The sequence below is a fragment of the Ctenopharyngodon idella genome, chromosome 15 (genome assembly GCF_019924925.1).
Source record: "Ctenopharyngodon idella isolate HZGC_01 chromosome 15, HZGC01, whole genome shotgun sequence".
Lineage (NCBI taxonomy): Eukaryota > Metazoa > Chordata > Actinopteri > Cypriniformes > Xenocyprididae > Ctenopharyngodon > Ctenopharyngodon idella.
In genome coordinates this window covers 2,244,899-2,271,924 of record NC_067234.1, presented here as the reverse complement: position 1 = coordinate 2,271,924, position 27,026 = coordinate 2,244,899, and the positions used below count along the sequence as shown (strand labels likewise).

The 27,026-nt window shown below is 37.8% G+C and overlaps 2 protein-coding genes across 4 annotated transcripts; one reads left to right on the top strand and one right to left on the bottom strand.

Moving 5' to 3' along the window:
* Positions 1–581: 581 nt before the first annotated feature.
* Positions 582–5,908, top strand: si:dkey-23k10.3 (ribonuclease inhibitor). Its single transcript, XM_051862417.1, has 8 exons — positions 582–646; positions 2,064–2,237; positions 2,517–2,690; positions 2,914–3,087; positions 3,208–3,381; positions 5,181–5,351; positions 5,497–5,670; positions 5,884–5,908. Exons 1-8 carry the CDS (start codon positions 582–584, stop codon positions 5,906–5,908), a joined length of 1,131 nt encoding a protein of 376 aa, XP_051718377.1.
* A 4,071-nt stretch (positions 5,909–9,979) lies between these two features.
* On the bottom strand, positions 9,980–26,803 carry LOC127495669 (von Willebrand factor A domain-containing protein 5A-like). 3 transcript variants are annotated; one of them, XM_051862619.1, is made up of 20 exons: positions 26,644–26,803; positions 22,682–22,733; positions 22,361–22,563; positions 21,798–22,020; positions 20,416–20,576; positions 20,225–20,339; positions 17,418–17,593; positions 16,518–16,606; positions 16,283–16,427; positions 16,118–16,197; positions 15,917–16,031; positions 15,680–15,838; positions 15,400–15,503; positions 12,874–13,091; positions 12,658–12,705; positions 11,891–11,944; positions 11,652–11,678; positions 10,802–10,941; positions 10,602–10,725; positions 9,980–10,515 (listed from the first exon to the last, which is right to left on the bottom strand). In XM_051862619.1, the coding sequence occupies exons 2-20, from the start codon at positions 22,722–22,724 to the stop codon at positions 10,436–10,438; spliced, it is 2,304 nt and encodes a 767-aa protein (XP_051718579.1). In that variant the 5' UTR covers positions 22,725–22,733; positions 26,644–26,803; the 3' UTR covers positions 9,980–10,435. The 3 variants fall into 3 exon arrangements, with proteins under 3 accessions (XP_051718579.1, XP_051718581.1, XP_051718580.1); XM_051862621.1 differs by having other exon boundaries at positions 11,906–11,944; XM_051862620.1 differs by having other exon boundaries at positions 26,702–26,802.
* Between the last annotated feature and the right edge of the window lie 223 nt (positions 26,804–27,026).

Sequence of the window (27,026 nt, the reverse complement as noted above, 5' to 3'; positions counted from 1 at the left end):
CTTACAAACATATGGATTCTAAAGATTTGGAGTAACAGCAAACAAATAAAATGGATGTGATTTGTGAATTTATGTTGTGCTTTGGTGTATCTTATGGTTGTGTTGTCAGTCACTGCATAGGAGAAAACGCCTTCTGTGTCTCACAGCAAACAAACTAAATACTACAAAATGGTTAAACAATTACAGAAATGTTATTCATAAGGTTTCAAATTGTAGTCTTGTTTAACATTATGTAATCCTCCGAAACGAGCAGCACAAGCCACGAACAGAAATGTTATTTCATATTAAGTAGATGAGTAAACTGCTTTCAATAAATTCGACTAAAAACATCGTTAAATCATTAAAGCCACGATTTGAACATGGGAATTCATATACATTCACACTTTACGTTACATGATTTTTTTTTTTTTTTTTTTTTTTTTTTTTGCTGTTAATACGTAAGTATTTTTACGTTTTAGTGCTATATAAGTCAATGTTGTACGTTTTTGTGTGTATGAAAACGTAAGTAAGTGTACGTGTGGTAGAACCACAATTTACGTAAAAATACACACGTTTTCTCATGAGATCACGTTGGTGTGTCCATGAGTGACACATCAAAGGACCTGCCATTTGCTGAATTCAAAGGTGACAGTGATTCTGAACACAGGTTTGTATTACAGTATGTCATTCAAAATATTTTAATGCTTGTTTTAAAGAACCTGAACATGGCTCTTATAATAATACACCTACACACTTTTAAAACAAGAAACGTGGAGATTTCTCACTGTGGTCCTTTATAAAAATTTATTTAATGAAGTATAATCTATTCCCTGTTACAGATAGGAGAATTCAGACTCACCAGAGCCTAGCTGTGTGTCCATTAACAGTGACACGTCCAAGGATCTGCCATTTGCTTTATTTAAAGGTGACAATGATTCTCAACACAGGTAAATTTGCAAACAGAAGGTAATGCACTAATTAAAAAATAGGGGTGCTTGTTTATAAAGTATAAAGTATAATTTAATTTCACAGTAAAGATATAATTAATTGATCATATTTCATCTTAGCCTTCCATCTATGTAATTTCTTCATTCTTGCCTTTTCACTGTCTGCGATCTGATACAATTGTCGAATTTTGGCCCCTAGTGGAGTCGTAATTAACTTCGAATTTGTTCGTGAAGGCATCTCTAGAAAGAAGCACCATGAATAATGAATAGCCATGCGTACAAATCACTTCTATAACTTTTTGAAAGAACATACTGTATTATTGGCTGCCCTGTGCAAATCACTGTTGTAAATAAAAGCCATCCGGTTTAGGCCCCCTGAAGGTAAAATTAGGCACCCTGAAGTCCTGAAGTTGACGGGCGGGCACCCTGAAGTCCTGGAGTTGACGGGCAAGTGAGCAGGGCAGTGCTGGCAGGTTAGAGAACCTCCAGGGTGGCTCTAGGATCTCGGGTGACCAGGGCGAATCCGACCACTCAGGGGACGGAGCGGACTCAGGGGACGGAGCGGACTCAGGGGACGGAGCGGACTCAGGGGACGGAGCGGACTCAGGAGTGGCCGCCATCTTGGGACGAGGCTCTGGAGTGGCCTCAGGGGAACATACAGGAGCAGGCTCATGGGCAGGGTGTGCTGAGGACGGTTTCTTCATCCTCAGCCTTCTCTTTTGAGCTGAGGTTAACGTGCATCTATGATTGAGTTCTGAGGGTGGATCAGGATCTGGACAAGGCTCTAAAGTGAGGATGGTGGGTACCAGGAGGGCTGTAAAGGGCTGAGGATGATGTGACAGTCATTGGTTTCTTCATCCACCTCACCGACTGTGTAAGGTGAGCCAAAGCTAACTGTTCTGCTAACTTCAGAGAATTTGGGTGTCTTTAATTTTAAGAATTATGCTTCAGCAATCGATTCTGCTCACATATTCATATTCTTCTCAAACTACTTCCTGTAATTGAAGCATCCACATCTATTCAGTAAGCTAAAATGCCACTGGTTACATTAACAAAACATACTGACAATTTTGAGTTGATGTTTTTTTTTTTTTTCTTTCCTTGAGGTTTCATTGATATTTTATTTTTATTTTATAGACTCAGTGGGTGCAGACTGACAGAGGAAAGCTGTGATCTTCTATCCAGAGCTCTGAGCTCAGAAGCCTCGTGTGTGAAGGAGCTGAACCTGAGTGAAAATCCGTTGAAAGATGCAGGAGTCAAGTTTATCTCTAAAGGACTGCAGAATCCTCATTGTAAACTAGAGATACTGAGGTAACTGTCAGTATTGTTCTGTCAATTTTGATGTTCGACCCATTTCAGTTTGTTAATTATTCTATTTTTTTTTTTTAAGTTTTTTAAATAATTATTCATAGAAATTATAATACAATAATATTTATTAATAATAATAATAATAATATTATTATTATTATTATTATTATTATTATTGTTGTTATTATTTGTTGCACTCATATAATAGCTCATTGTTTGCATTAACATTGCACACAAAAGTGCCACAGCAGTGTAGATGTTATAATCTCATTTTCACTGCAGGTTGAAGAATTGTGAAATCACAGATCAAGGTTGTGCTCATCTGACTTCAGTTCTCAAATCAAACTCCTCACAACTGAGAGAACTGGATCTATCTGAGAATAAACTAGGAGATTCAGGATTGAGGCTGCTTTGTGATGCTCTACAGAGACATCATTGTAAACTAGAAAATCTGACGTAAGATTTCTTTGGATGGAATACCTCTGTCATTCGACATTACTTCATACACAGTGAAGGCAGAGACATTTATATCACTTTCTTTTCTATTTTTACTATCTGATTACATATTTTATTAATTTGATTAATTTTTTAAGGGTATCAATACATAATTTTGTCATCTTATTTCCTTAATACCTGCCAAATTCTCTAACCTTAACATTAAAATGTGTTATCGAGACAGGTTGAATGATTGTGGGGTCACAGATAAAGGTTGTGCTGCTCTGGCTTCAGTTATGAAATCAAACCTCTCACAACTGAAATATCTGGATCTGTCTGAGAATCAATTAGGACAAACCCAAGTGACATTTCTCTCTGATGGATTGAAGAATCCTCACTGCAAACTGGAGAATCTGAGGTAAAATTAAATCTTTCATGATCTGTCCTTAACTTTAAAGCATTTTAAATTGGTTTCAGGTTTTTAAAACAACTTGCACAGGCCATGCCATTTCAAATATAATGTAAAATCTCTCTGCAGGCTGAGATTCTGTGGCCTTTTAACAGATGAAAGTTGTGATGTTCTAGCTTCAGCTCTAAATTCAAACCCACACCTAAAAATGCTGGATCTGACAGGAAATAAACTTGGAGACTCCAAAATTGAGTTGTTTTTAGCTATACTCAAAAATCCTCATTCCAAACTGGAAAGTCTGTGGTAAGATTTTTGTCACATATCACATGGTGTTTAAGGTAGCCTAGATTATGTATTTCAGCAAGTGAGGTTTATACATAATTTAACTTCAGATTCAGATTTAACATATAACATTTAAAGAGGACCTATTATGCTATGTTTTCAACTTTCTTTAGTGTGTAACTGCAAAGTTACAAAGCACAAAGTTACTCCAAAGGGAGTTATTCTCTGTATCAGTAAACACTGTTTCTGAATTCCCTGGGTCTGTCCCAATAGCCACACTTGTGGTCTTTGCACTTGGCCACTTGTCTAACTAAATTACGTATTTCTGGAGTTTGGCCAAAGTGTTCAAGTGGGTGTGAAGCCTGCAAGTGTTTTAAGACATTTGTTTAATCAATGAGACACACTTAAAGGGTTAGTTCAACCCAAAATGAGAATTCTGTCATTAATTACTCACCCTCATGTTGTTCCAAACCCGTAAGACCTTCGTTCATCTTCGAAACAAATGAAAATGAAGATCTTTTTGATGAAACCTGACAAGGTTTATATGTGAATAAAAGCCTAAATTAAATTTGTTCATCATAAAAAGCGATTGAGTCTCTTCAGAAGATTTGGACTAAACCGCTCAATCCATATGGATAGTTTTTTGATCTCTTTATGAACTTTTTGAAGTGTCAAAGATCAAGTTGCAAAGACGGTCAATGGAGGGACAGAATGCTATCAGATTTCATCAAAAAATATTTTCATTTGTGTTCTGAAGATGAACGAAAGTCTTACGGAAGGAATGACAATAGGGCGAGTAATTAATGACAGAATTTTCATTTTGGGTTGAACGATCCCTTTAACCAATATGTGATTTATGGTGCTTCATTAGCAAATGTTTTACAAAATACAAATCATTTCTGCAGTTTCTGCTACAGTAAAATGTGCAACACTTTACTTTTACAACCAAATTATATGTAACATCTAATTAATTTATCTTGCACTGGGAAGTTTTCCTAGACATGTTATGAAACTGAACTTGATGAGCTTCAATGAGATTGTTCCTGAACTTGATGAATGATGGAATACGCTTAGCCTCAAATAATGCTCCGGAGTGGTTTTAGAGATAGTGTGGATTTACAGTAGTGTGCATTAAGTGTACAGCACTTTGGCATTTTTTTTTTTTGAGACATGGGACAGTCTTGCACAATTACTTCCTGTTGCACGCTCTAGCTCTCAAGTGGCCAAAACCGCAAGTATGGGTATTGGGACAGGCCCCCTGAAATGTCTCGAATGTAGTCTTGAACTTTCTTCCAAGATTGTAAGCCTACATGTCACAATATTCATCATTTAAATAATTCACCCAAGGCATATGCAAAAAAAAAAAAAAAAAAAAAAATTAGTTGCTAGATGTTCTCCCAGTTGAATCTTTTCAAAATGTCTTGCTTTTTCAGCCATTTGTTGCCCCCGTGCCAACTTTTTTGAGACCTGTTGCAGGCATCAAATTTGAAATAAGCTCATTTAGTGGATAAAATTGTAAAATTTCTCAGTTTAAACATTTATGTTATCTATGTTCTATTGTGAATAAAATGTTGGCTCATGTGATTTGAAAGTCTTTTAGTTTTCATTTTATTCAAATTTAAAAAATGTCCAAACATTTCCAGAATTCGGGTTGTATTTTCTGTGGCATTAAGGAGTTCATTGTTCTCTCTGCAGGCTACAAGAATGTGGTCTCACAGATGAAGGTTTTGCTGCTCTGGCTTCAGCTCTGACATCAAACCCCTCACACTTGATAAAAGCATGAACAGTGTTTTTAGTGTTTTCTGTACATTCAATTGCAGGCTAATTGATTGTGGTCTCACAGACCAAGATTGTGCTGATCTTACTTTAGCTCTGAGTTCAGACAACTCATGTTTGAGAGAGCTGAATTTGTCGAAAAATACTTTTGGAGACTCAGGAATTAAACACCTCTCTAACGTTAAGAATCCTCATTCTAAACTGGAATCACTTTGGTAAGATCAATTTCCTGTGTGTCACTCATAACCAAGTCTCAAGGTCAGACATTCATTAACTGTGTAAAAATGTATACAATTAATTATAATTTGTATTATTATATTCATATAGTAATAATAAATTATTATGATTTTCTTTCTGCAGGCTTATTGATTGTGATATCACAGATGAAGGTTGTTCTGCTCTGGCTTCAGCTTTGACATCAAACCTCTCACATTTGAAAATCTTGTATATGTGTGACAAAAAATTAGGAAATGCAGGAGTGGAGCATCTCTCTGTTGCTCTGAAGAATCCTGTCTGTGAACTGGAGACACTGGGGTATGAAAAAGTTTTAAAGGTTTGGCTTGATCAACATTACAGTCAAACTGAGAAATTATTAAAATACTTTTAAAACACGTGTAATGTTTTACGTTTCCCTTGTAAAGAGGTCGGCCACTTCACATAAATATATCCACAACATTGAATATATTTAAGGGGTTTAAGAGGTAGCTCATTTGCACATGTTGTATACCCATTACGCCCTGTGTACAGTATACACAAATGGACTGCAGTCTGATCAGAGACATGGTAGTCAAAATGTATAAATTGGCCCAGATAAAAATGAATAATAAAATGACAGTTGAATGCAGTCTTGGAAGTTATTTTAGTGTACAAGTTAAAGTGATCAGCAGACACTAATAGATTCCAAGCAAGCCATCTACTTTCACTTTAATGAAAAATCCCTAAAGAGCTGAATGTGTCGATTGAACAGTGTGTCATTGTTCTCTCTGCAGGCTTTATGATTGCGATGTCACAGATGCAGGTTTAGATGCTCTGTATTCAGTCCTCAAAGAGAAGCTTTCCTTTAAGCTACAGCTTAATATGGAAAAAAAGGGAAAATCTCTATACAGTAAGTTACAAACTGTTAAATAAAATATCAATCTTTACTTCACTTTGCTCAAACATTTATCTAAAATTCTATGGGCAGTAAGTTGAACCAAGAACTAAAGTTTTCATCAAGAAATTTAATTGTGTTTTCTGTTTCTTTCAGTTCAAATTCAAAAAGAGAATACAGATCGTGAACAGGACTCAGAGTAATCATCCTTTAATTCAGTTGCTGTGATCTCATGTGAGTGACTAAGGCGAGTAGATCGTGCCTTTTTTAAAGGCTACCCTGGAGAAGGAGCAGTCTACCCTTCCGTCGCCGTCAGTCCGTGTATATTTTTGAATATGTTTGATAGGGACGGCAGACGACAGTCCAGCGGCGACGTCACGGTAGGAACGTATATCTGATGGCGACGTGGTGAAGGCGCATGTAAGAAATGTATAAAAAAATAATGTACGTCTGAACGAGATGCGTCGCCTGATACATACGTCGCCTCACAAGACGCCTGATACATAGCCTATGTCGTCCCCATGTATGTCGCTTTTAAATCTTTGCATTAGATGTATTTATATATTTGTTGTTGCGTTTACTGTAATTAGTTAACTTATTTCCCAACAAGTGGCAATAGTGCATATGTTTATTTCATGTTTGAGATATATATATATATATATATATATATATATATATATATATATATATATATATATATATCATGAAAAAATTCTATAGTAATTTATAGTAAATACTATAGTGTTTTTGAGCCATACTTATCGTGTACTGACAGTATAGTTGTTGTTTTTTTTAATGTATATATAATTGATTTATATATAAATTTGTGAAATATGAATTGCTAATATTTGATGGTGGAAAAATATTTACATCATTTGTGGTTCAGGTGCAGGTCGGGAATCAGGCTAGCGCAGACTGTGGGTGAAATATCCAAGGCTATTTTTTAAATATCAAATAATGTTTAATGTTTATAATATTTTCTTTACATAATTTCTGCATTTTGAATGACTGTCATTAATTGCTCGTTGCCACGGCAGCTATATAATGAGATGTGTTAACTTACCGGTGTATCATTCATCCTTATTTTTCTTTCTTTTTTTTAGGCCTTTTTATGTATTTATTTATTTATTTATTTGTTTTAAATTTCATGTTTTATTTACAGGTGGTGATTTCAACAAATTTGAGTGTAGACTATTGGTTTGAAAATAACAAAATCAAATCAATCACTGGTGGGGGGTTTTCTACAATAATCTGAGTTTAGGAATCTGAACGAAACTTGTGCTGTTGAACTGATTTGTAACAATTTAAAAACATATGGAAACAACATAGGAGAATGCATCAATATATTCTAAATATGATGATTAACAAAATAATCATTACTAGCAGCCCTAGTTAAAACATTTGAAAATGCACCTTCATTGTTTTGCCTTTTGTGATTAAAAGACTATTTTCCAGTCATATATTTTGTCATTGTAGTTTTCTTGAAATAGGCTATTAAAATACTTTCTTGTCGCCTTCTGAAAACAGTATCGTGTATCGTCTGACATTGTAAGCTAGTGTATTCGCCCGTTGTATGGTCAACTGTGTTAATTAAAATTCTTACCATCAACAAGACTTCAAAAGTAAAAGCTCAGAGTGACACATTCCAGAATATTATGTTTATAGATTAGAATTTAGCAAAACTTATTGTCTATCACCAGTGATCACCAGAGAAATTTTTCTTAGGTTAAAAGGCTCTCATAAAATACAAATCAACAATACATACAATACAACAATCAACATAAACACACAATTCATTATTAAAACAGACATCTTAAAAAAATCTTATTACTGAATTTGTGTTCATCAGTTGTTGTTAATAATTGTGAAAATGAAATAAAATTGCAACTCTGGTGGTGTATATATCCTTAATCTCCAGGAGAAAGTGAGTGATTTTTTTAAAATAATTTTTTATTATGCTTGTAAACAGTACAGACGGAGATTACATTAATGACATACAACTTTGTATATACAATACACAATATTTCAAGAATATATATATAGCCTATTCAGTGTCATCAGAACACATATATGAAAGTAAAAGCAAAAAGTTAACAATGACTGATAAGTAAGATAATTGTTAGTATTGATTTATGAATTCGGTGTTGATGTAGCCTAATATTGTTGCTATTTTAGGAGAAGTTTTAAAGGGTTAGTTCACCCAAAAATGAAAATTCTGTCATTAATTACTCACCCTCAGTGAGGCTCAGTAAGGCTTGCGTCGCCAGCAATGACACTCCCTTTTTCAATGCCCAGAAAGCTACTAAAAACATATTTAAAACAGTTCATGTGACTACAGTGGTTCAACCTGAATGTTATGAAGCGACGAGAATACTTTTTGTGCACAAAAAATAACAAAATAGCGACTTTATTCATCAATATCTAGTGATGGGCTGCTTCATGAAGCTCCGAAGCTATATGAATCTTTTGTTTCGAATCAGTGATTTGAAGTGTGAATAAAACTGCCAAAGTCACGTGAACTATTGAAGTTTCAAAACACTTCTGATGTAACGAAGCCTCGTTTACTAAAATCATGTGATTTTGGTGCTCTGAACCACTGATTCGAAACAAATGATTCTCACAGCTTCGAAGCTTCATGAAGCAGTGTTTTGAAATCGCCCATCACTAGATATTGTTGAATAAAGTCATTATTTTGTTATTTTTTGCCGCACATAAAGTATTCTCGTCACTTTATAATATTACAGTTGAACCACTGTAGTCACATGAACTGTTTCAAATATGTTTTTAGCTTTCTGGGCATTGAAAAAGGGAGTGTCATTGCTGGCGATGCAGGCCTCACTGAGCCATCAGATTTTATCAAAAATATCTTAATTTGTGTTCTGAAGATGAACGAAGGTCTTACGGGTGTGGAACGACATGAGAGTGAATAATTGATGACAGAATTTTCATTTTTGGGTGAACTAACCCTTTAAGATATTGGTAAGTTGTACACTATTTTATGTCCATGTTTGTTACAGTCTCTATATAATTGTTTTTATCCAACTTTTCCCTCTTTATTCACTGCTAATAGGCATTAGAAGTGAAAAGAGAGATGATTACATTTTAAAACAGCCGTGTGAAACAAACCTGGAGAGAGACGAGAGGATTTAAGGGGAAAAACGAGATAATCTCAGTGCATTGATTCATTCTATATTGTTAATTAAATAAGGGAAAACAGACCAAAAATGTGCAGTATAAGTTGTCCTGTTTTCATTATGTTACAGCGGAATACAAAGGGGAAAAAGAAAACCAAGAGGAAAAGAGTAAGTGACTGAAAAGTTTTGTCATAGATATTCTAGTGATACCATAATACCACAGCTTTTTTCCTAGAGCTGCTGTAAAGCCAAAACAATCTCTGTCCATTAATTTTCCTATAATGTGAAGCTGCTTTGAAACAATCTGTATTGTATAAAGCACTATATAAATGAAGATGACTTGATGACCATCATCTTACATTAAAATAGCCAGCATTTTCTTTAGTGTAAGTGAAAGTGACTTGGAAGTGTGGCAAAGTATGGGTTACCATAGTCTGCTTGGAATTTGTGCTCTACATTTCACCCATCCAAGTGCACACACAGCACAGTGAGTATTGAAAACACACACACACACACACCGTGAACACACACGTTGATTAGGTTGTTAGGTTGGTTATGTGGCTAGGTTAGTTAAGTTGGTTATGTTGGTTAGGTTAGTTAGGTGGTTATGTTGGTTAAATGGTTAAGTTGGTTAGGGGGCTCAGTTGATTAAGTTGGCTAGATTAGGTGGTTAGCTTGATTAGGTTAGTTAGATGATTAGGTTAGTTAAGTTGGAAAGGTGGTTAGGTTGATTAGGTTGGTTAGGATAGTTTTAAAAACTAACTAGTTTTACTACTAGTATACTACAAGTGGTAGCTAAATACATTTTTTAATACAGAGATAGTTTGTTTAAATCACATTTTAGTCCATATTCATGGTGTCTCAAAATAGCACAGTTGAGTACACTTAGATGTTCTTAAGATTATCTTAAGAAGCACTAATAGAATCATAGAATCACATTTAAAACAATGACATGAAATTGGGCCAGGCCCTAAAGCATACATAAACTAAAAAAAAAATAAAATAAAAAAATCCCTCTGTCACCGTAAACAGACACGTTTATGATAAAGAGTAAGAGTGATTTAATCTGCAGTCTTCAGATTCCCAGCACGTCTTCAGTCACATGACATCCCAACAGGACGTTCCCATCACATACACACTGCGATAGGCCATCCGCTGAAAAACACACACCTTTAAACTCAATCATCACTGTACAAGAACATGTACAGGAAGCACTGACTGCTGAATGAAAACTCTCTCACGTTTCTGAGAGCGGATCCACAATGCCGCCTTCATGGCCACAAGCTGCCACTCAACCTGGTCACCTGATCTACACGAGTATAACCAGATCAGAGCCAGAACGGTGGCCCACACTGACCCGTCCACCTGGAACACACAACCACACGTCACAAACACTGAACCAATCGTGACGCATTTGAGGATATGACATCATATGCCCCACCTGCACAGGTCTGTGATTGGTCACCTCGTCCTCAGTCTTCCCAAACACGTTGGCCAGTGCTGCATTCAGTTCCCAGCATCCCGTGGCCTTCTGAAGAGAGACCAGCTGGAGCAAAGGGTCTGTCTGGGGCTCGAGTTTGTCTGAAATACACAGATGGTTCAGCCAGAAGAAGCAGCACTGATTACCATTAAAGCAGATCAATACAGACAGGGTTTAACCTCAGCATCTGAAGCAAAAAAAACAGCTGTGATAATGACGATTACATCACCAGCCAAATGTAGTGATGATGTCATCACGATGTCATCAGTTCAGCTGTATGTGACAAAATGCGCAAAAAAAAAAAAAAAATTTACCGAACCCTTACTATAGAAATGAGTATGATTAAAGTACGGTATATCAATACAGGCTACTACTGTATGTAATAACGTACCTCCGAAAAAAGAAAAAAATCATTGTTCCAATTCCATTAATAAAATTTATTATTCTGAAATGATCTACATGTAATGTTTTTGCACTTTTTAAAGTGTTTAGAGCAAAAGCACAAAAACCCTTGAGAAATATATTTAATTTCCATAAGCATTTGATGGCCATCTGTTGGTCTTCCAATTGGTAACGTCCACATATCCGAGATACACCAGGAATCTACATTTACCCGTAAGTCATTACTATTAGCTCTAGTTATTGTTTAGGACAGTGCGGCAGGAGGAGCAAATGGCAGACACCGTGGGTGTGCTAAGAAATGTTGTACACTTTTCAGCCACATGCACATGATAAAATCAAAGACATTCAGAAAAAGACATTTAGATTCATATAAAGTAAGAACAACTTAGTGAAGTATATCTTGTCTTACACTTTGGAGGAGCCATTAGAGGAGCCGCTGTTTGAGGAATACAGAGAAACTGTTAAGGGCATATGCTAAAATATACTAAAACAGTCATTCAAACAGTGACATTCAGATATGGAGAAAAAGATAATAAGAAAATACACATTCAAAAAAGAACAAAACAAGTTGAGTGACATGCCTGTTAGTGACCTAAAACAATCTTTCAAACAGTGACATTCAGAAAAAAGACTTTTAGATCAAAATACCAGTTGGCGGTCTACCTCTCCTCCTTATACAATATGCCACAGGAGCCGCCAATTCTAAAGATGCAGAGTGAAAAGCACATAAAAATAACAGACACTTTAATATATTTCATTCAGGTGTTTTCAGTCAAAAATACCAAAGACAAACTTTTAAGTCAACTTTTATTGGCATGTTTTGCTAAATTTACATTTGGCGGTTTGGTTCTGTATACCCCGCCCTTTTCATGAGCTCCATGGAAAGTTAAGACAGGGAAACAGCAGCAGCTTCTAGGGTGACCCTCATTTTCATTATATGAATGGGACGGTCGTTGCTCTTTGGGACCAAAACCAATCCTCAGAAGGTTAATGAAAATCTATAAATATTTTGCATGTTCTTACAGAGCTAAAGCTGTTAGAAATATAGGGAAAAGCTTTACTTGTGTTCTTTGAGAAATGTACAGAAGTAATGTAATAGCAAAATGAGCTAACAAATAACACAAATTTAAAAATCTACGAGGACTTGCATCTATGAAAATGTGTAATTTTAGTCCCCCACCAGGGACATTCAGTCCCAAAATGATAAGATAATATACATGTACCATATATGACTATCCTGATTTGAGATATTATGGTTTCTGTAAACCTAAACATTCATATAACCCAAATGTGTTGTGTTGTGACACAAACACAGAAACTGTGGTTAAACCAAGTAAAATAAATAAAAACTATTGGTTTTGCATCACCAGAGTTCATCACTCAAAATAATTAGGATAATGTATATTATTTCTTACCGAGCATTCTCTTAGAGGGAGCCAATGCTGGAAACTTCTGGAATCTATCTGATAAAGAATTTAATTTCACTTTTATGTGAAAGGAAACTGCTTATGAAATCACACTTCTAAACAATCCTGATCCTGGAGGTCCAGCAGAGTTGATCTGGTCCAGGACCGGAGTATCTCTGCAGGATCAGGACTGCTGTAAACGCACACAGAAATCAGTGAACTCACTGCATACTGGAACTCTCCTCTGCAGCATTGGCCCTCGGATGGTCTGTTTGCTGTCTTTATTGACGCAGATGAAGGCTGTATGAACGCTGCTAACTCCTGCCTGAACACTGAGTTCCACGATCCTGCTCCTGACAGCCTCTGCGTCTGCTCCTCCGGCCTGCTCCTCCAGCTCCAGAGAGCGGATCACAGACCGGGCTGCCAACTGGTGGATCGTCCGTCTGCAACGAACACAAACCTGTAAAAACAGCCTTCAATGACAGAGACGCTCTGATATGGCACTAATGTCAACATAAACATGAGATCAGGTTTTTTGTAAAAGTAAGTAAAACCATAAATCTACTCCAGCTTCTCCTGAATGATGGAGAGTTTTATCTGCCAAAATAAACGGCAATGCAAAATCAAGAGTGATGTCCAAGTTGATTCTAAAGACAACAACTTAGTGATTCAATGATCCGGGATATTATCAGAGCTTGAGTGAGCGCAATGGATGGCGTGAAAAGGAAGTTACTAAAGCTGAATTTTATTGCTGGTTATGTACAAACAATGTAATACTCAGGTCACGACCGTCAGTTATTTGTGATGTAAAGCTGCTTTAAAAGGGTGAGTTGTTTGAGCTTAAATGTGCAGACATCACCATCTGCATACAGATATTTAAGCTAAAATAACACTAATTAATGCCCATGCATCGTTCCCGCTTGTTTGCTCAATTGAATTATTTGTAACTTAATCTGATATTTTAGTTAGAGCTGCACGATTCTGGATAACCTGAGAATCATGGGCCTCATTTATAAAATGTTGCGTAGAAACGGTCCTACTTTTGATCTTACGATCATTTCTCAACTGTGTGTAAGTGATTCATAGAATAAGAAAATGCACAGAAAACGTGTGTATGCCTCTTTCAGATGTGAAAAGTATAAATCACAAATGATCTTGAACTTTTTAAACAAATCTCTTGAATGAATAATTCAATGACAAATACATTTTTCACAGTCAGTTGTCGCCACCTAGTGGCAAAACAATGTAATCAATAAATGCATTATTTGAAACAACGTTACATTCAAATGGTGACTTAAGGCCTGTTCACACCAAGAACAATAACTATAAAGATAACTATAGCGATAACTATATTTTTGTCCACACCAACGAACGATAATGGTCTGTTTATTCTAAGCTCACGCGCTGCGGTTTTAAAGTGTGCTTTTGCTGTTCTTGTTGCATTTACATGGCTTTAACCAGTGGATGTCCTCAGCATGCTATGTTTCGAGTGAAAAGCTAGTGTAATCGATCTAATCTAACAGTGAATTTACCTGACGAAGTCAATATAGGTATAAAATGGAATAAAAACAATGCCTAGTCTTTTTTCACTGCAACTTCAAAGGAAGCAAGACAATGTTGTCGAAGCTAGCGCTAGGTACCTGAGGTAATTTTATGTCACTGTGTAACCATAATGATCATAATGCCACTAGCCTGGCAATATGATCTCATCGTTAACACTTCTCACCATTTATTCCGATGGTATGACTGATTGTTTTCCATATATCCACTTTCAAGTATCCTTGAAAAGGGGGTTTGACTTGTCAAACAGTGGTGGCTTTTTCTGGACCTTGGCAATGTCGTCTGCCATTTTAAATGCGCAAGGCCTTCAATTAGAATGGATTCTGATTGGCTGTCAGTATTTTATCGTTCAACAGCTGGAAAAAAATCGTTCCTAAAGTGATCCTAACAATATTGTTTCTCTATATCGTTACCGTTATATCTGTGGTGTGGACAGTGCTATTCTTTTATATTTAGATATATCTTTATTGTTATCTTTATAATTATAGTTCTTGGTGTGAACGGGCCTTTACTCTATTTTGATCAATACCATAGACATCAGTGTTTATATCCGAACTATAAACTTCTATCCCACTATGATCACTTGAATATTTGTAACACAAAAAATAACAAAACTGTGTGGTTGAAAAGACTGTTTGTGAAGCTGTTTCATACCTCTTTCCGGCACTTTACTCACAAATTAACTTCGTTTGAATTACCCACGGACCAACCTCTCCCTGGAAGACTCGCTAGGAACAACTCCAGCACGCTCCGTTTGAACTCAGCCTTCCCTGTTTTCTCTGACTCTCATTCCGCATCAAAACTAATGCAAGTAACCTTTCTATTAACTGTTAGACGTGTTAAGTTAAGATTAGCCCCTATTTAAAAAGGTGGTTTGGTTCCTTGCTGGTTCTTAGGGTTGTGAATGTGTAAAGTTTGCCATTCTCTCTCTCTCCCGCTCCCCTTTACTGGTCACTTGACTGGTCCTCACTAGTTAAAAAGGTTTATAAATCAGCCAAAAGAAGTTTAAATCTAGTGATGTGCACATGTTTTTCTGATGGGTAGGTTTAGGAGTAAGTGTTTGGTTAGGTGAAAATATCATTGACCTGATATAAAATCAATGGACTTCTATGCAATGTCCTCACTAACATAGCAAAACAAACCGTTGTGTGAGTGTGTGTGTGTGTGTGTGTGTGTGTGTGTGTGTATTACCCTGTGTCTTCTGTTGGTTTAAGAGTAAACTGGAGCTGGTTAGTCACTGGTTGATCTTTCAGCCTGTATTTCAGAGTTACTGCTCCTTCTGTCTTTCCTGAACTCTATGACAAGGGAGAAACAGAACGTAACATAAGCATTTGATGATTTTACACTCTTTGACTACTTTCTTCAGGGCCAGTGTTGTGACACATCTAAGTTAGGACAGGCTGTGAGGCCTTCTGACAGCAGGCTAGTGATTTTAAAAAATCCTTTTAAAGTAAACCATTGAAAGTTTGACCTGTCCTATCAGCTGAGCATAGATGAGCGCCCTCTGACCCTCGAACAGGACACTGATGGGTGGGGACAGCATGTCCACCGTAACGCCCTCGGGAACGATCCAATCCACAGAGATATTATCCACAGCTGGCTGGAGAGCAAACCTGAGTGACTGCATCACCTGACAGAGAAGACCAGAAGAAAGAGTGGTAAATACTTAAACTGATTCTGTCCAGTCTGTTTCTACAGCATATCTTACTTTGGGCTGCATGCGTTTAGTGCCTCTGATGAACTGAGCATGACCAGAACTTTCTCTGGCCATTCCTTTGATGAGAGCTGTACTCGCACTCTTGCCAATCCCGAAGGAGAAACACCTGAAGACACAAGAACACTAATCACCCGACATGAGCTAAATGCTGTGATATCAGTAAATGAGGAGGAGTGAGACGAGCGCGCCCACCTGTGAGAGTGAGCGTGACTTTTCACCAGATCCAGCACCTCTTTAGTGTTCCGCACCTCTCCATCAGTGAAGATGAACAGCTGAGAGAGAATCAGTATCAGGGTGAGAAAAACACCTCAACAATGTTCAGAAAGAGTGTTCAATCATTAATACGTTTGGCTGTACCTGTCGGGGGTGATCAGGGTAACAGGGCTGCCTGTAGATGTGTTTCAGAGGCTGTAGGATCTCTGTGCCGCCCATGTCTGCCTTCATGTTCTTCACTCTCTTTAGAGCCTCTTCCATCGTGTCCTGGCTGTACACAACACTCTGACTGCAATGACACACACCACAGTCTCTCACAAAACCACCGCTAAACAACATGAGATCATTCCTGAAGAACAACTAACATCTGGTTACTAACGGGAAGAAAGACTCAAAGTGAGAGCCGAATCCATAGATGTTGAAGTAGCAACCCATCGGCAGACTCTTAAGCAGCAGCAGCAGCGTGTCCTAGAGAGACACATGGCCGATATGGCTAGGAACTATACTCTCATTCTGGCGTAATAATCAAGGAACTTTGCTGCCGTACCATGGCTGCAGTAGGCGCAATGATATTACGCAGTGTCCCTCACAAATGTCTCCATGGTTGCAAGGCATGCTCCCTGTGCAAGCAGGGGGTCACAGGCGCTGCGTAATATCATTGCGCCTGCTGCAGCCATGGTACGGCAGCAAAGTTCCTTGATTATTACGCCAGAATGAGAGTATAGTTCCAAGCCATATCGGCCTAGAAAATCTTAGCTTTTCATTTTCTGTCAGTCTTAGTACACGATGTAACTACAGAAGAGTCAAGTTTTAAACAGGAAAAATATAAAAACTCTTTGGCCATTTTTGAGAGAGATGCTAACGGTCTAATCAGATTCAATGAACTATGCTAAGCTATGCTAAAAGTGGTACCGCCAGACCCGGAGATCGGCTGAATGGATTCTAAAACGGTAAAACTCAACTGTTTAACTCTAGGGGAGTTGGAAAATGAGCCTATTTTCAAAAAAAGTGGAGTGTTCCTTTAACACAAGAGCAGTTAATCAACTCCATTAACGACTGAGTTCTCCTCACTCCTTACTTCTAATCCTAACATCTCCTCACTTCTAGTCATAACTATTCTTATCACAACCAGGGGGTGGGTGCTCTGGGTTCGGGCCAAAATTCCGAGCTCAGAGCTCTCCCCCCAGATAGCAAGCCAAATACGCATAACCTCTACTCTACTTAATGTGAACTCATGAAATCTCAATAAACAAAACATATTATAAATCATAAATCTTACTCTTGCACTTTTGATGCGCATCCGTGCGTCTTTCCCACGATGCATTTTGCAGCGCATACTGCCTGATCTGTCCACCAGAAAAACAAACTCGCCTTGAGATGCCAATGATGCCATCACATCCGCAGGGAACTCTGGGTACAAACTGATCATGAGCACCGGGTCGCCCATCAGAGAGCCTGAAACAGACAGTGTAAACAGGGTAACAGGGTGTAAATGGTCTGAATTCAGCATGATCTGTGTTACGCTGTACAATGATCTTTATCTATGAACACTATCACTTGGGAATAAGGTCTCTAGTGTTCCACTAACCTGCTGCACAGCAGTAACCAGACAGACTCCAGACAATGCCTTTGAATATGCTTTAATCACGGCCTAGTTTGTCCCAAAACTTTCATTCTTGTCTGCAACACACTCAAAAGCATGCACATTTTCCATCCTAAACATACTTTTAGGGCATAAGTAGGAAACTGGGACGTAGCAAAGCTTTCAGGATTACTTGCAAATCACAGGCAGATGTGTTTATTTAGGTTTAAAGGAAAACTATGCAAAAGATCATGAACGATTTTTCATTGTAGGTAGTGCTTGAAATGGGCCGGTATGCAGTTATTTTTACCGTTAGCGTACCGCCAGTTGTGTACCGGCACTTCCGACATGTTGCATGTACGGAAGCCCGCCAAGCCCTCCCTTCCTCAAGAACAAGTTTTGAACTGAGCATCGGGAGTACCGGCACTTTTATATTTCCACTTCAAGCACTGATTATAGGGCAAAATTGCTTTAATTGCTTATTGAGACATGAACACCAATGGCCAAATAATTGCCTTCATGAGGAAATTCTGGCAATGTCTGATATTTTACATTGCAGTCTAGGGCTGGGACAATAAATGATGTTTTATTAGCAAAGTTTGGGAGGAACACGTTCAAATGATTTATCCAATCATCACATCATTTCAACCAGCTGTAGGGAATCAGCAATCAACGTGTCTACCCAATTAGCAGGAGTAGAGGCCTGTATATATAATCGCAGTCGACTCACCTAATTGTCTCAACAGTTTTCAGCATCTCTCCATCACCCCGTCTCCTCACACTTGCCTGCTTACTTTCCTTACCAGAAATACGGGGGGAATACTCTGGGTTCGGGCCAAAATACCGAACTCGGAGCCCTCCCCTCGGACAGTTCGCCAAATATGCATACTACTTTATCTCGTGAAATTAATACATCACGATTCTCCAAATTACTCTGGATCAATTCTGAGATTTTCAGTGTGCATCACGATTCTGGGCTCAGTTTTTAACAGTGCTCTAGGCTAGTTTTTAACTGCAGTATGCATACTGAAAATCTCAAAATTGATCCAGAATCATTTGAAGAATTGCGATGCATCAGTTTATTGACCCAGCCCTATTGCAGTCATGAGTTTGAAGCTCCTCTGAGCATCAGTGGAACAGCTGTTTTGCCTATAATATGTACAGGGGCGTTTCCTCTGAGGAGGCAAAGGAGGCAGTGTCTCCTCAAAAAAAAAAAAAAAAAAAAAAACTGGATGAGAAAAGAATCGATATTACAAAAAATAAAACACAAATATTACAAAATGTGACATTAAAAAGTGTAAAAGTAACAGTGTCCAACAGCGACCCCCCCCAGGTAAAGTTACAGTGGGAGGCTTGCCTCCTCAGTCCCCATTGAGTTAAAACAGACACCCTAAAGCGTACAGTGGGTTTAGTGGGGGGTAATTGTAAATGAAGGGGGGAAAGTCACATGAGAAGAGGCAATGCCTCCATCGCGCTTTGATTGGATATGACTGATTATGATTGGATATGTCTGGCTTTTGTGATAAATCCCACCTCTTGTTTTCGTGTGCATTCTCATCGGCCTAAAGACAGCGTTAATGGGAGTACTAATTAAAAAGTAAGAAAACATCTCAGCCATTTCACCGCTTTATGTCACGGATACAAATGTCAAACTTAAAATGGCCTGAAAACATAATGACTGTGGAGGTTTTTAGTGCGCAATCAGCTTGGGGAAATTAAAGGTAAATCTTCGTATCTGTGTCAGTGACCAGAATCTTGAGGACAGCTGAAAATAAGTTGACTATTAAAATGAAAAGCTGAACATTAGTTCACAAATAATATATTGTTTAAAGCTGCTGTCCATAACTTTTTTTGTGTTCAAAATTTACAATTTTCCAAACCGTGTTTTTGTCTTATCCTGAATCACTATGGTGCACCTATAATAAGTGTTTAATTTCAGACTATTTTAGACCGGTTCGGGTCGTACCACTGCAGAGTAGCACAGTGCCTGTACAGTGTTCTTCCATAAGACGCATGCAGTTCTGTTTATTAACTTATTATTTATTAACGCTGGAGCGTTAATGTTACAGACTGCAGCTTTAAACTGTTATTGCCTTTAGTTATTATTTTGGAATAAATGTTTAAAAACACTAACTTGATGAAATTTATACTTGGTTTTATAAATAGAACGTTACATTACATTAGTTATTGCAAAAAAATGTATTTGGTCTCTCTTTTTTATGTATTGTTTATTTAACCAGGAAAATTAAGAATAACGTAAATAAATTTACATTTGATATACAGTATATAAAAAATTTGAGGAGTATGCCTCCTCATTTTAAAACACCACTGGATGTGTATCCTGCAGTCTGACAGAGAAATAAATAGTCGCAGTGTGCCATGATCTCACTGGTATCGCATCGTACAAGCAACAATTGTAAAGGACAGTAAAATTCATACAGTCTGTACTGGCTTTAACTCGCATATCTGAAGTACTGAATTTGTGCACAAGCAAAACCATCTACCTGGCTGAGCTGTGGCTGCTCCGGCCTCCACGACAGCAGTGGGCTGATGGGTATTCTCATAGTACAGAAGCAGCTCAACATCCTTATCGAACCGGTGACCAGCACTCAGATTCACCTACACACACCATTACAGGCTTCCTGAAACTGTGGCGTTAAGTGCATAAAAATTGACACACAGAGACACACAGTACCGTGGCGTGAGTGTGTTCAAAATCGAGGAACACCAGAGGATCCAGAGGGCAGTTGGACTCCAGTCTGGAGATGCGGTCTGACGATCTCACATCGACACTCAGAGACAGTGTGTACGGAATAACATATGCTGAGGAAATTTCTGGAACACCAGCGGCTAAAGCTGAGACAATCACATGGACAAACAGAGATACTGTATAACACCAGTCAATATAAAGCCGAACCACATAACCAGAACTGACCTGTGCACCTGGTTGGATTAGGACAAAGCCGATTCGACTGCTAAACAATAAAGCACTGTACTACCCATTTCTGATTACTGTCAATGTTAAAAACTGTTGTACTGCTTCAGATTTCTGTGGAAACCGTCATACATTTTATTTTTCAGGATTTTTTGATGAATTGAAAGTTCAAAAGTTTTGAAATCTTTTGTAACATTATACTGTTGTTAAGTCAGTGCTTCCGGGTCCAAACGCTCTATCTCATACCACAAGAAAACAACAAACGGTGCTAATATACACACACGATGTGGTGTACTACCAAAATCCCAGATGGCCAGACAGTGATTCATCTTTTATAAATCGTTAAAATATTAATGTCTGTGACGCTGTGAGCATGCTGTGTAGACAGTAAGTATTTTAAATGTTTAACTTTTTAAAATGTTAAATGTGTAATATGAATAAATAGCGCTCATAAATGGCCGTCGAGATGGCATTCTCAAGTGAAACGAGCCGAGGATTGGACCCAGAAACAGCGTTCCTTACGTCCAACTTAACAAGTGGATAAATATCTTGACTGTCACTTTTGATTATTTTAATTTGTCCTTGATGAATAAAGTACTTTTTTTAAATATTACTGATTATCCCAAACTTTTACATTGTAGTGTATCATGGTTTCCACAAAAATATAAACTATTTTCAACACTGATAATAATCAGAAATGTTTTCTGAGCAGCAATATTAGAATGATTTCTGAAGGATCATGTGACACTGAAGACTGGAGTAATGATGCTGAATATTCAGCTTTGATCACAGGAATAAATTACATTTTACTATATATTCACATATAAAATAATTTTTCAAAGTTTTACTATATTTTTGATCAAATAAACGCAGCTTTGCTGAGCAGAAGACACTCAAAAACCTTAAAAAATCTTGACTAGTACCGTATGTGACTGTAAGAGGTTTAACTATATCTGGGAAGAATAGTTTCATGAAAAGATTTCTTATTCCTTTGTTTTGGTTTGTTTTTAAATCTTTTAAATCATCTGCTTTAAATCAGATGTAATTGATTTTTTTAGAATCAGGTAGAAAGACACAATAGGAAAACACTTGTGTATATGATGATGATCTTGAGGTCTTTTGTGAAATCAGGTAAACAACACCTGCAGGTGTGTATCTGGGGTTGAGTACAGCTGGCAGACAGAAACGCAGCGCGTGGTCGGCCTGAACACTGAGCTCGATCACATAGATGATGGTGATGGAGGCGTTCTGACCCGGAGACAAACAGCCAACACTCAGTTTGAACACATTCGAACTGTAATCGCTCTTTTCCAACAGAAACGCTTGCTGACCCGAACTCACAGCATCATCATACTGATCCCGTGCCTGAAAGAGACAAATACATCCATGACCACTTTTATTCCAGCTGACACAGAATTTATAATAGAAAGATATAGGCACAAGAAAATAAAATCCCTGCCCATTTCTGTCTGATCTGAACATTCCACATTTTTAATTGATCAGTTCACAAACTTCTCATGACATCTACTGTGTTTAGTGTCATGGAATGAAACGCACATGATTGTGGGATATCATATCGTATCCTGCCTGTGGAGGCAGCATTTCTCAGTTTGCGGATGTACACAGGTGTGTTTGATTGAGGTCAGATTGAGCAAGAATCAAACACCTGTCACAGATAAAACACATTACCGCTGGTGTGACTCACGCTCTGTTTGTCTTGCACCTCCGCCACAATCTCCTGCTCTCCGATCTTGGCATTGAAGTGGCAGACGGCGGCATCCGTGGGCAGCGGGAAGACGAACAAGGCCTCCAGTGGACGTTCCTCCTCATTGACATACTGCAGACTGGAGCTGACGGAGGCCACGTGATCCCGAACCTGCAGCTGCACTGAGATGCTCTTCAGAGGAACTGAGAGAAACACATACATCAGAAGATCCGCACCTACTGCTGTAATTAAGAATTATACATCATAGCGAATATAAACAGGTAAAGCTGCAATTGTGAGGAGGGAGTGGAGAATTTATACCTGGCACATTTTTGTGAGACAGGAGACCACAGCGCTTCCTCATAATGACACTCTGTGAGAACAAATCAGCTTTTACTGCACATTATATTTCATGTAACGTGTGTCTGTTTGCACATAACCTCCATTATATTCCATATAATCTGCTGCAAGATAAAAAGCTACTGTATAAAGTTGTGTATCAGTACAGTAATATCGTAAACAGTGTTGGGGGTAACGCTGTCATGATCACCAGTTGGAGTGTCCTGGTTAGCCACCAGAGGGCACTCCACCCTGGACATTGTTGGTGCTGCTGAGTTCCTTGCCGAGGCTGCCGTGCCGGGACGTGGGCTGGATTATTATTGTACGACGTGTGCGAATGGAAAGTTTGTAGTGTTGGAGTTTCCCCTGCTAAGTTTGGTGGCCGCCGTTGATTTCCCCAAACGCTGTACCCCACGTCCGGTAGCGGGTAAGGAAGCCAGCAGTACACTTCTATTTTCATTGATGTATGAATTGTTGATATATATATATATATATATATATATATATATATATATATATATGCTGGTGTATTGCTCTGTTAACTGGGGAGGTCTTATTTAATGTGTATGTCTATTATGGTCCCCCGGCGCCATTTGTTTGTAAAGTTGTAACAGTTTTCCTGTTACTAATATATACCAGTAGTTTTCTTCAGATGATTTACTTAATTTAGTTGTTTATTTTTATTAAATTTTTTTTTTCTGTATATAACACTTTTGTTCATCAAGGCCTCACACTCCATCCCAGTAGGTGGCGGAAATGCACCTTAAGCTGGTTTGCCTACCGCCATTAAATACAAAAGAAGAAGAAGAAGAAGATGATTTACTGTTATTACGCACCTGAGCTTTAGGTGGCGCACTATTTGAGGTGTATGAGTTGACCTATTTAAGGGAACAAAGAAGGAGAATTGGCAGGAAGTTGATTCTCTACCTGCAAAGAGAGGCTTGCCTCATGGTGGTTGTGGCTTTTTTTTTTTTTTTTACCCTGGTTGAGGAAATTTAGAGTTCTAAGCTCATCTGTAAGCAACTGTCATTGTTTTTTTTGGTTTGTTAACTAGTGATGGGCAAATGAAGCCTCACGAAGCACTGAGGCTTTCCCCTCATTGTTCCGGGAAAAGATTCAAAGCTTCGATAGTCTCGAAAACAGCGCCATCTGGTGTTTAGTAAAAAATAAAACAGTCAAAACCCTGTGAAAGAAGCTTCATCGGACGAAGCGAGACAGCAGCTAACACACATTCCATAGATAGTGTCATGTTACGTGCTCAAATAAAAGCCTAACAGTGCGTGTGTGTTGAATTTCTCTCTGTGATAAATTCATTTACCCATTAAACTGTGGCATTTAATGCCAGTATGAATATCAATATGATGTAATAGAAGAATAATGTACACATATCCTATATGAATTGCATATGGCAAATATTTTATTTTCCTGAAATAATTTGTATTCTTCATATTTCTTTAAAAAAAAAATACAAATTGTAAAAATGTAATTGAATAAGTCTGAATGAAAACCTACTCATAAAGTACGATCTGGGGGTTCGAACATTCCAACACTCAAAGTGAATCGCGCACGTGATTGGACAGAAAGTGAGGCTTCGTTTGTCATTGGTCACGTGATTTCGGATCGAGGCTTCATCTGGCACGCCCATTTATGCTTGACACAAGCTCCGAAGCCTCGGTTTCAAATGTCACATCACTGTTGTTAACAATTTCTTGTTCATAGCACATGGTTATGGTTTGTTTGTTTTGAATTTTGTTTACAGAGGGTTTGGTCTGAGCGTATATGGATTACTTGGGGGCTTAAACAACTGAGAAGTTTGGAACTAAGAGTTGATTTCCATTTACTACTCGACTGTTACCTGTTGCTAAACAACGTTTTACTTCAAACATTGACAAAGCTCTCTGATGGTTGAACTCTGCTGTGGATCATCCACATTTAAGTACTGTTTTCTCTATTCATTTTCAACAAAGGCTGAGCAAAGCTTATGGTCCTAACTGATGATAAACAAAAGACTGTGCTCAAAGACTAGAGAATAACACAAGATGCTTCACTCGTATTGTTTTGAATGGGAGAAAGTGCAGCGCGCAATATGGCGGAATAAGTCCCGCCTTCTAAATAATAGCCAATCACCTATTGGTGAAGTCATTGCGTCACTTGCAGCGGCCTTTAGAAGCTCTGGTTCCTATATAAACAGACAGACCCGCGCCTCCGAAATGAGACGCGCATTTAGGTTTGCGCATGTGCATTAGCTTGATCCATCCTGAAAAATACCGTTTCTTGTCATGATTCGAGTGTTTAGAAACAAAATTTATGAGACAGTTGTCAGATTTCATTGGTGATTTTAAATATTAAATCTAATCAAAAGCTTGGCAAACAGCTTTGGAGAATTTGATGTTTCCCCATTTAAAGAGATAGGAGCTGCACTTGAATGCCCGAGAGGCGTTTCAAAGATGGCCGCCGAGTGAAATGACTTGTCTTAAAGGGACTTTGCTGTGCTTTATGTGATGGACTGTATTTTTTATCCTCTGATTCCAACTGTTTGATCATCAGATATTGGTGTTGTGTTGAATTATGAATGTTCTGTGTAACTATGTTTAATACACTTGACTCATGAGTAAGATTGGTCTGGTTGGTCCCTTATTTTATTTAGCACTTAAATAAAAGTTAATGGGATAGGTGTTACAAAGTGAGCACTTGTGAATGAGGACAGGTTACTATCATTTTCCATATCTCCCATACTGTATATTGACGATGGCTATGTATTTAGCTTGAGTGGTATCGATGGTATGTCCTGATTGATTTTTGGTGTGTATTTATGTGTAGTATTTAAGTGATTTAGTAATGGAAAAAACAACCTTTGAAACCCCGCGCTGAATATGTTGCCCTGATCGTTGATGTTATAATCTTTCCTGAGTTAATTTTGCTGATTATCATTAATTTCAAATACATAGTCAGCTTAATGGTACCTGTCATGATTGCATTAACCTGCCATCACCCTGGGTTTTAATATTATGATTGTACAAAATAAAATTGTTACATCTGTATTTGACTAATACTGTGGTACTTGTTTTCTTGGTTATTGAGCCCATATAAAATGTAGATCCAGTAGAGAACCTGTGCAATAGGCCTACTCCTATTATTTCTGGGGTTGTTACAAAAGCAATGAAAAATGATTCATAGTTTAGACATTTGTTTCGCTGAACGTGTGAAGAGTTTTGAAAATGTGGCTTCAGTATTGACTGATGCTTGTTAGCAATTGGAGGAGGGGGGAAAAAAAAACTGTAATGTGCTTGAGAGTTTATGATAACTAGTTCATCACAAGCTGTTAAATGCAAAATGGTTGAACTGTCTATATGCTTTGAAGGGTAAGATGGTTGAACTCTGCTATTTCAACAGGGAACCAGTATGATACATTTTGAGCAAAGTGACATTAGCAATTGATGTAGGAAACAGCAGACAACTGTAATCAATTGCCTGAATGTACCAAAGCATTTACAACTTGCTCAAAAGAATGAGAAACTGCTTATATGATGTGCAAAAGTGACTAGATAATGTGGAGGTTGAACAAGTAGTTTTGAGAACTGTGATCTGAGAAATGTTCCAATGCCACTGATAAAAACTGTAATACACAACTTATTAATAAGGCATACTATATGCAGAATGTGAACGCAATTTAATTACAAGCGTTTCCCATATAAAACCGTTACAAAGAAAAGGCTTAACCTGTAATTAAACGCGTTCATATTCTGCTGCGCTCATCTGCTGCTTATCTGCACTTAGTATGCTTTATTAGTATAGTGTTTACTGAATTTGGTCTTTTAAAATCACTGTCTTATTAACGTTAGCTACATTAAGCGTTTCAGAATGTCAAACTACAGCGATGAAATCATTTCCACTAACTCTTTTGCTTCCTTAGAAAGTGAAAGTAAACAGGAAACAAATCTTACTGTTTTTATAAATCCTCAGAGATCGACTCAGTAAATAAGAAATTACTTTCTTGCTAACCACGTGAAGATGTTTCAGGAAGAATCTGATGATCTGGGTGAAATAAAACTGAAACTGAGAAAGCAGCGGTTCTGAGGCGAAGCTGCGGCCTGCGGGAGAGATGTGGCGCTCATGAATATTAAGTACGCACGTCATGGACGTGTTACGTCTCGACGTGCTTCTGCGCGCTCTAGTTCAATATTCACGATGATCAACGAGATTCACAAACCAATATACCAATATGGTTTGTAATGCACTACAGAGACATCATTGTAAACTAGAAAATCTATTTGGTTGTTCTTTTAAAATCAAGAGAATGACTGACATACACTTCATACACAGTGAA